Below are 9,819 nucleotides of genomic sequence, written 5' to 3' on the forward strand. Positions count from 1 at the left end.
CGTACACATTTTTCTTTATTATTTTATATATTTCATTATTTTATATACATATTGTGCATATACAAGTATTTAAATTCCAATACATACGTATTTCCATGACTTACCAATACATGTACTTATACTTTTTCTTTTTTGTAAATATATACACATGTACATTTTAAATTAAAGTATTTGTACCATTTTTGTACGTGAACCTTTAAACATAACTTTTGGGAAATATATTTTGGTTTTGTCAAAGCATTAAAATCGTTTTTATTTTTTAAATATTTGGCATTCATGATTCTCAAGAAGGATCGTGTCCTAACTTAGTGGATTGCGATTATTTTTCGATGAATTTAGAAAGCCAAGTATTTGTTTTGTAATAAATTCGCAAATTTTAAATAAAAGCTTATTCTCGGGAATTCAAAATGTTGGGTCCTAACTTACTGGTCATGACATTTTCTTCTCGAGATAAGAATTTTCAAAAGCAAAGACAATATTCGGTATTTTGAAGATTTAAAAATATTGTGCCCTAACTCACTGGGTGTGGTGTTTTATTTCTTTGAAATAAGAATGTCTTATCGTTTTAATCCATTCATGAAATAAAAAGATTCCTTTTAAAATCTTTTCAAATTTTCGACACCAAGGCATTTAAAAAATCAATTTGGTACCAATTTTGGGCGTTACGAGGGTGCTAATCCTTCCTCGTGCGTAACTGACTCCCGAACCTGTTTTCTCAAATTTCGCAGACCAAAATTATTTTTAAGGTGGGCCGATCATACCTTAATAAAGGATCGGTGGCGACTCCAGTTTTTATTTTTTCGAAACTAAAATTTTTATTTAAAAAAAAAAGCGGTTTCGACAATAGTCAAATCGTAATTGTTAATAGAAATGCTAACTAAAATATGAATTTTTTAACGATGTTGGTGTGACAATCTGTATGATAGTTCACATATACTTCATGTTGACATGATACTATTTATTTTATATGCCAAGTCAACAAAAAACTTTTAATTTATAAAAACTTCAAAAAAAAGTTGCATTAAGAACACATGATTGTCATGCGGATTGTTATGTTTAAAATTTAACATTTTAATTACTATTTCTATTAAAAACAAATATATAGATGTTAAAATTTAACTCTTTTTAAAATTGATGATCAAATTTGACTCTTTTAAAAAGTAAATGATCAAATTTAACTAAAAATTTTAAAAGTCAAATTGATAAAATATATAGATGTTAAAAGATAAATTTGTCATTGTATTTTAATATTCTATTGAATGGTAATGAATAACCAATAAGACTTATTGATCTAGTAACAATAACTTAAATAGAATATATGTTCGTATATAAATGCCTAATAACTTAAATAAAAATTTTAAATAATCTAATAATTTTTAAAATTATTTTTAGTCCAATTTGATACTTATATTTGACAAAAATATATTTGGGTATTCAAAAGTAATGGTGTTAACTTTTAATATTTAATTCGATTTTTAAGGTTGATTTAGTAAACTTAATTGCTAATATTATTAGGTTTGAATTTTAATAATTTTAATAATAGAATAAATTTAGTATCAATTGTGAATTTGTTTAATTTTAATATGTAGGTAGTTTAATTCAGACTTTAAGGTTGATTAAGAAAATTAATTGGTAATATTATTAGTTAATTATAAAGTTTTATCAAATTAACTCTAAAACCTAAAGTAAATAATAAAAGATAATATTATTATTTTCATGTTCCAAAATAAATAACTCTTCCCAAATATAAATATCATAAATTAAATAAAAAAATTAACTTTCATAAATCGAAAGATTGGTACAAAGTTGACTTCAAGGAAGATTCTGAGCCCAAAACCAACCTCAACGGTGCACCTTGCGCCGATTCTCGACGGTGCCAAAAGTTTTTGGCTATGTCAGGCAAGTACTTTGGCACTTTTGTCTCTAAACAAAACAACCTTTGGAAGATATATTCTTTGCTTGTTTTACTTCGGTGGGGTGACTTGTCCTAAACCAAAGGCTTTTACTAAAAAGCAGGACTTTTTTATTTTCTAAAAAAAGTTAAATTCTGCTATTATTCTTTATTTTGTAAAATTATAGATTTAGTCTTTATATTTTAATTTGATTAAATTTAGTTATTGTATTTCTTGGATCGGTCAATTTTAGTCTTTGTATTTCTCAAATTTTAAAATTTTAGTATTGATCCAAAGCAGAGTTATTAAACCTATTTGTTTAAATTTAGCCACTAGTTTTGTACTATGCGTACAATTATAAATTTAGTCTACATTCTTCGATGAATCGTTCTAAGTTTTGAAATTTGAAATTTTAATTTTAACTTAAATGATGGTCGTTAATCTACTAATTAAATTTTTAATGAGTAATATGTAAAAATAACAAACTGACATAATGTTATATATATGATATTATGTTTGCTGTATCAAATTTTAATGAATTTAATGTTTATCATCTGGTGGGGACTAAAATTTTAAATTTTGAAAAGTATAAAGAATAATCAAATTAAATTATGAAGCTAAATCCAAAACTTTCGTAAAGTACAGGGACTAATAACAGAATTTAACCTCTAAAAACACCCATTTTTTGACCAAAAAAGAAATGGTGGTTTGACGTGTCAAGCCTACACTTCCACTCCATCCCTTTCTTCCTCCTCTCTTTCCTTCGGCAGCACAGCCAAGAAAATATCCTTCAATTTCGATTGGACGTCATCTCAAACTCAACCTATATTTTCTCCTTTCTTCTCTTCCCTTTTATCCTTAATGAAACTCGTGTAGCTTAAGACAAAACTACCCACAATTTTTTGTCTGGAAAAAGATATGGATGTCTTATGTTCTTCTTCATTAGCAATTCATTTACATTCACGTTCCATATTTCCTTCATCACCTCCACGTTTCCCTTTTCGTTTCCATCGAACTTTTTATTACAACAATTCAATTTATTCTTCTTCTTCAAGTTCTTGTTTTGGTCTCTCAATCTCTCGTTGTAATAACTTTGTTCATCATGTTAAACACCCTCATTCTTTTAAAAGAAGAAAAGCCATTCAAATTTCTGCTGTTTTTGAGCGTTTTACAGAACGAGCAATCAAAGCCGTGATCTTGTCTCAAAGAGAAGCCAAATCTCTTGGTAAAGACATGGTTTTTACCCAACATCTTTTGCTGGGTTTGATTGGTGAAGATCGTGACCCTAATGGTTTTTTAGGGTCAGGTTTGAAAATTGAGAATGCTCGTGATGCTGTTCGTAGCATTTGGCAAAGTAGTAACCATGGTGAGGATTTGGGTAATAAACAACAAGGGTCTATTGTTTCTTCAACGGATGTACCGTTTTCCATAAGCACAAAACGGGTTTTTGAAGCTGCTGTGGAGTATTCAAGGACTATGGGTTATAATTTTATTGCCCCTGAACATATTGCTATTGGTTTATTCACCGTTGATGATGGAAGTGCTAGTCGTGTCCTAAAAAGGTTTGTTTTTTTTTTCCCTTTTAAAATGAACAATTTTTATTTTTATTTGTTAATGGAACATATATATATATATATATATATATATATATATATATATATATCATTAACATGTGCTGTATTGCTCATGAAAAGCATGGATTCCGTTGTTTCATTATGATATTCATGCAAAGGGGCATAGTTCTTACAATTTAAAGAACACATTTGACTTTGTTTAGATTTTTTATGTCATTAATTTTGTATAAAATTTGATTCTGGAGACAAGTTATTTGCTTGGTTTCTGCCAAGTGATCAAATATGCATGAGCATTTTCATTTTGGTCTGAAAGACGCTGCAAGTTTCATGTCATTAACTTTTGTGCTGAAAATCTCAGATTGGGAGCAAATATAAGCTTCATAGTATTTGATAGTTAATTCAGAAGCTCATGAAAAAGCATGAATTTTGTTGTTTCATCATGATATTCATACAAAAAGAGCATAAGTTCTTACAATTTAAAGAAATTTATGTCATTAATTTTATATAACATTTGATTATAGAGACGAGTTATTTTTGCTTGGTTTTTCTGCCAAGTGATGCACATCTGCATGAGCATTTTGGTCTAAAAGACAAAACAAGTTTCATGTCATTAACTTATGTGCTAAAAATCTCAGATTGGGAGCAAATATAAATCACTTGGCAGCTGAAGCAGTCACCAGATTACAAGGGGAGCTTGCAAAAGATGGTAGGGAACCTTCATTATCATCAAAAAAGATGAGTGAAAAATCTTCATCTGGTAATGCTGCTGTTTTGAGGTCCCCTGACAAGACAAAAGGTAGAAATTTGATCTAATCCTTATCTTTTTGTATAGTTATGTTTTCTTTTAGAATAACAGAAGGTAATGCTTTGTTCCTCATATGTAATTGTCAGGGAAAAGTGCTTTAGCTCAATTCTGTATCGATCTTACAGCCCGTGCAAGTGAGGGACTTATTGACCCTGTTATTGGCAGAGAGACTGAAGTTCAAAGAATTGTACAGATACTTTGTCGCCGAACTAAGAATAACCCGATTCTTCTTGGTGAAAGTGGGGTTGGTAAAACAGCCATTGCTGAAGGACTTGCGATTAGTATCGCACAAGCAGAAATCCCAGCATTTCTTTTGGTCCGCCTCTTCACAAATCAATCCAAATGCTTCTTGTCATACTTCTATTGAGGTTGTGTCTTCGAAGTGTATTGATTTATTGCTCTTACTGTGCACAGAATAAAAAAATAATGTCCTTGGACATAGGACTGCTCATGGCCGGTGCGAAGGAGAGGGGAGAATTAGAGGCACGTGTTACTGCTTTGCTAAGTGAGACAAAAAAATCAGGTGCCTACAATGAGGAGTTGCTTTTCCGAGAGCTGGAATCTATTTTATTGTTTCTCTCATACTTGGTATATCTGTTCTTCAGGTAATATCATTCTTTTTATCGATGAAGTCCACACGCTTATTGGATCTGGTACGGTTGGCCGTGGAAACAAGGGATCTGGTCTTGACATTGCGAATCTATTGAAGCCTGCACTTGGTAGGGGTGAATTACAGGTAATTATTTCTCAAATTGTAATTTTCACATAGAACCTAATATGCCAAAAACATAGGCATGATGTTTACTGCAGTTATTGAAGATGACATATAAATTGGTAAAAGTACCATGGAGGTTCCTATATTAGAAGTTAGATTGCATTTTACCTCATTTACTCAGAAAATGGGCAAGTTAGCCCTTCTATGTTAGATCAAAGAGTAAATTGGTCCTTTTAGTTAAAATTTTCATTCATTTGACCAGTTTTTAACAACAGAAATGAATGAAATTTTTAATAGAAGGACTAGTTTGCTCTTTGATCTAGCGTATAGAGACTATTTTGCCCAATTTTTATGTAGAGGGGCCTCCATGGTACTTTACCCATATAAATCAAACAATAACGTCTTTAACACATCTGGATTACTTCTTGGAATGAAAAGGTGGGACCCTTTTTCCTTCTAACGGAGTCCGATCCCTTTTCTCGTAGAAGGCTTTTTTATAGGAGTAGACATTGTTTTCTTCTTATTATGGTGCATTTCTTTATCAAGCACTAATAAACATCTTTTGCAGTGCATCGCATCAACAACTATAGGGGAATATAGGACCCAATTTGAAAAGGATAAAGCATTAGCACGAAGATTTCAGCCAGTATGGATCAACGAGCCAAGTCAGGTTGTTTTTAATCCAATCTATACTAAAAGTTACTATCTATTTCCCTCTTTCCTTATTTGGATGTAATGTGCTACCTGATAGGAGGATGCAGTCGGGATACTGCTTGGTCTACGCGAAAAATACGAATCTCATCACCACTGCAGATACACTCTAGAAGCAATCAATGCTGCTGTGTACCTATCAGCAAGATATATTCCTGACAGGTATCTTCCTGATAAAGCAATTGACCTCATTGATGAAGCTGGTAGCCGAGCTCGTATTGAAGCATTTAGGAGGAAAAGAGAGCAAGAAACTGATATTCTCTCAAAAGCACCTAACGATTATTGGGAAGAAATTAGAACTGTTCAAGCCATGCATGAAGTGGTAATATCTTTGACCTTGTGTGTACGTTAGCTTCTGATGTGCTTTAAGACCCTAACCTCCTTTCGACAATTCTGTCATGAATAGGTCATCGCCAGTAGGTTGAAAAACGATGCTGGTGCTTCCGGTGTGGATGATTCCAGTGAACTCCTAGAATCTGAATCTCCTTTGCCTTCTACTTCAGAGAACGATGAGTATGTTCCTTTTTTTTTCTCTTGCCGGGTCATGTTGAAGGTTAGATATATTAGCTTCTTGGTCGTCTAGGCTTCGTCCGGTTTCTAACTAATTTTTTTCGAGGTGATTCTTTCAGACCTATAATGGTGGGACCTGAAGAAATTGCGGCAGTTGCTTCGATTTGGTCAGGGATACCAGTGCAGCAGCTCACTGCAGATGAAAGAATGCTTCTAATTGGCCTTGATGAGATGCTTAAGAAAAGGGTTATTGGTCAGGACGAAGCTGTTGCTGCCATTTCTCGAGCTGTTAAGAGATCCCGCGTTGGCCTAAAGGATCTTGATAGACCAATTGCTGCAATGATCTTCTGTGGTCCAACCGGGGTCGGCAAAACCGAATTAACAAAAGCCTTAGCAGCATGCTATTTTGGGTCGGTAAGGCTTCATGCTATTCATTCCTTTTCTTTATTTGTCCCATTAATTTACTTATGAGCTGTGTAATTTTAATATGTCCTAGATGGTAATGTCTAAGGTGAGATCTTGTTATAGTGGGATATTGTGGAATCCTTTTAAAATCAATGGTTGAAATAAACAGGTAGAAAAAGATATACCAATCCATTGTTGATCATGCCATGGAGGATTTGCATTGAGAAATGTGAATTGACCTTTTAATGCATTCAACCGATTTCAACACTAAAGAAAGAGAAAAACTGATTTCCAGAGAAAAACTAACATATTCGGCAACCGATTTAACAGGTTCCAGGTCACCAATACAATTTTTTAGTTTTTGACATGGTTTGATCAAACAGTTACAGTCTTTTCATTTCTGTCTTTTAACCAAAACTGTTGATTTTAAAAGGATTCCACTGGAATCCGCTATAATGGAATTAAAGATTCCACCATCCTAGATACTAGGCATGATAGGATACCCGTTTATTTGAAAATGTTATGTAAGGTTTGTTTTTTGGGCCCCATAACACTAAGCTATCTTTTCTTCCGTCCTCTAATGCCATCATTGCAGGAGGATGCCATGCTTCGATTGGACATGAGCGAATACATGGAGCGACATACAGTGAGTAAATTAATAGGATCACCCCCTGGTTATGTCGGTTATGAAGAGGGAGGTATGCTTACGGAAGCTATTAGAAGACGACCGTTCATGTTGTTATTGCTCGATGAAATAGAGAAAGCCCATCCTGATATATTCAACATCCTTCTCCAACTGTTTGAAGATGGTCACCTCACAGATTCACAGGTTCGTTCGTTGTAAATTGAACTTGTTTGCGACATTATCATCATCTATACGCGGCTGATATTAGTTGGTTATCGATGTCTCTCATTTGAGATTCTGTTAATCAGGGTCGAAGAGTTTCTTTCAAGAATGCATTGGTAGTTATGACGTCGAATGTGGGTTCTTCTGCGATTGCAAAGGGTAGACGTGGCTCCATTGGTTTCTTGCTCGAGAATGATGAATCTTCTTCGTATGCTGGAATGAAGGCTCTGGTAATGGAGGAACTGAAAGCATATTTCCGTCCCGAGTTACTCAACAGGATTGATGAAGTAGTTGTCTTTCGATCTCTCGAGAAACTTCAGGTTTGTGCTTTTTGTTGATTAAAGTAAAAGTACCCTGAAGGCCTTCAGATTGCATTTTGCTTCCTCTATTTAAAAAATAAGCAAATTAGTCCCTGCACATTAGATTAAAGAGCAAACTGATCATTCTGTTAAAATTCATCCATTTCTACCTTTAAAAATTGGTCCTGTATGTTAGCATGAGGTACATGTAGCATGCCATGTGTTACTCTCTAGTTATTCCGTCAGCTACATTATTTTTTAACCGTATAAATGGATGGAATTTATAACAGAAAGGACCAATTTACTCTTTAAACTAATGTACAGGGATTAATTTACTCATTTTTTGAGTAAAGGGTTAAAATGCAATTTGACTCCTAGTCATATTCTGTGTGCCCCTGAGATCCATGCTACATAAATCTCTATCACTTCGAACTTGAAAATTTACCGGGATCTCGGATTATGTTATACCAATATGCTGTTGGTCACATCTATCCGGTTTCTTTTCAGATGCTCGAGATTGTAAACCTGATGTTGCAAGAGGTTAATGCTAGACTCGTGTCACTGGGAATCGGTTTAGAGGTGTCTGAATCAATCAAGGACCTCATTTGTCAGCAAGGCTACGACCAGACCTACGGTGCACGGCCCCTCAGGAGGGCGGTTACCGCAATAGTCGAAGATCCCCTAAGTGAAGCCCTCCTGGCTGGAAATTACAGTCCCGGTGAAACAGCCGTTATCGATCTTGATGCTTTAGGAAACCCCATTGTTACAAGTCGATCAGATCGGAACATCAGCTTGTCTGATACAGCATCCATCTTCTAGTTGCTTATTCCTAGTACTGTACAATTCCCCGAATCTAATCCGAAATTCGGGAATTCATGTAATTAGGTTTCGAGTTTCAATATCTGCAACTCATTTCTCTATTCTCTGGTTACAATATATTATTTGATGATGTAAATAATGTAGGAAGATTTTTTGGGCAGTTTATGGTATATATTTGTACACAAATAAACCTTCAAGTTGTTAAACTATACATATGGAGAATATATTTCATTTTCTCATCACTCTTTGAACTTATTCAATTTTTAAATATTTATAAATAATAAATAATAAATAATAAATAATAAATGTGCATTTTATGATTGCATTTCACATAACAAGTATTATATTATTTTTATTGTTTCTATATTTTGTCATTATAATAGAAAATATCTTCCACAAATGATGTATGGACCATGATCTTAAATAATTTTTCATTTAAAATAAAATTATTTTCATTTATATTTCAACAAATTAATTGTAGATTTAATAATATAATATTTACTTTTTATATGGATTTGTCCTTATTCTCCTACTTTTCCTATATTCAGAATTTAATTTGTTTTATTTTTAATTTTAAGAATTTAATTTCTCTATTTTTTAGATTCAAAATTTAAATTCAATTGTTAATATTGTTAAAATTCATCCATTAAATTTGCTATTATGACATTTTAAAATGATATTGTAATAAATATTAATTTAACAAAAGAATTTTAATAGTATTAAGGATTGAAGTTGTTGCATTTTAAATCTAAAAGTAGGATTAAATTCCTTAAAATAAAAGTAAATGGATTAAATTCCAAATTTACCAAGTGTACATAAACTTGAGCATATTTTAACCTTTAATGAGGGAATAGTAATTTGTTTTGGATTTGGTTAACTTGAGATCAAACTTTCTTTATCCAAGCTTGGTTTAGGTTCGATAGAGTGCATTTAGTTGGACGATTAATATTAAAAATTAAAATTTATAAATAAAATTATTTTTTAATAAAAATGTTTCTTTCATAAAATTAAAACTTTATGTTAATTTAAGTTTTAATATTATAAGTTAAGCAGATAATAATTTAATTGTGAGAGAAAGAAACAAAAATTCTAAAATGATATATTAGTAAATTTATTAAGTAATTTAATTAAAATAAAAATAAAATACTACTTCTAAAAGGTTTAATATATAGATTGGATAACTTTTCTCACATTGGCCCATAAACTTTTTAAAAAATTATTTTATTTAAAATAAAAATAAAA

The 9,819-nt window shown here is 32.1% G+C and overlaps 1 protein-coding gene across 1 annotated transcript; it reads left to right on the forward strand.

Moving 5' to 3' along the window:
• The first annotated feature begins 2,608 nt into the window (after positions 1-2,608).
• Positions 2,609-8,819, forward strand: LOC105785588 (chaperone protein ClpD, chloroplastic). The gene is made up of 12 exons (XM_012611701.2): positions 2,609-3,454; positions 4,102-4,262; positions 4,358-4,587; positions 4,686-4,794; positions 4,877-5,007; positions 5,555-5,656; positions 5,738-6,019; positions 6,104-6,210; positions 6,327-6,621; positions 7,208-7,441; positions 7,546-7,779; positions 8,266-8,819. The coding sequence occupies exons 1-12, from the start codon at positions 2,811-2,813 to the stop codon at positions 8,575-8,577; spliced, it is 2,841 nt and encodes a 946-aa protein (XP_012467155.1). The 5' UTR covers positions 2,609-2,810; the 3' UTR covers positions 8,578-8,819.
• The last annotated feature ends 1,000 nt before the right edge of the window (positions 8,820-9,819 follow it).

Source organism: Gossypium raimondii, chromosome 7 (assembly GCF_025698545.1).
Source record: "Gossypium raimondii isolate GPD5lz chromosome 7, ASM2569854v1, whole genome shotgun sequence".
NCBI classification, from domain to species: Eukaryota; Viridiplantae; Streptophyta; class Magnoliopsida; order Malvales; family Malvaceae; genus Gossypium; species Gossypium raimondii.

Bases quoted from the DNA above. Each gene is read 5' to 3' on its own strand.
- LOC105785588 (XM_012611701.2), top strand. From the start codon at position 2,811: ATGGATGTCTTATGTTCTTCTTCATTAGCAATTCATTTACATTCACGT. The intron at 3,455-4,101 runs GTTTGTTTTTTT...TAAAAATCTCAG, and splicing joins GCTAGTCGTGTCCTAAAAAG to ATTGGGAGCAAATATAAATC. The intron at 6,020-6,103 runs GTAATATCTTTG...TGTCATGAATAG, and splicing joins TTCAAGCCATGCATGAAGTG to GTCATCGCCAGTAGGTTGAA.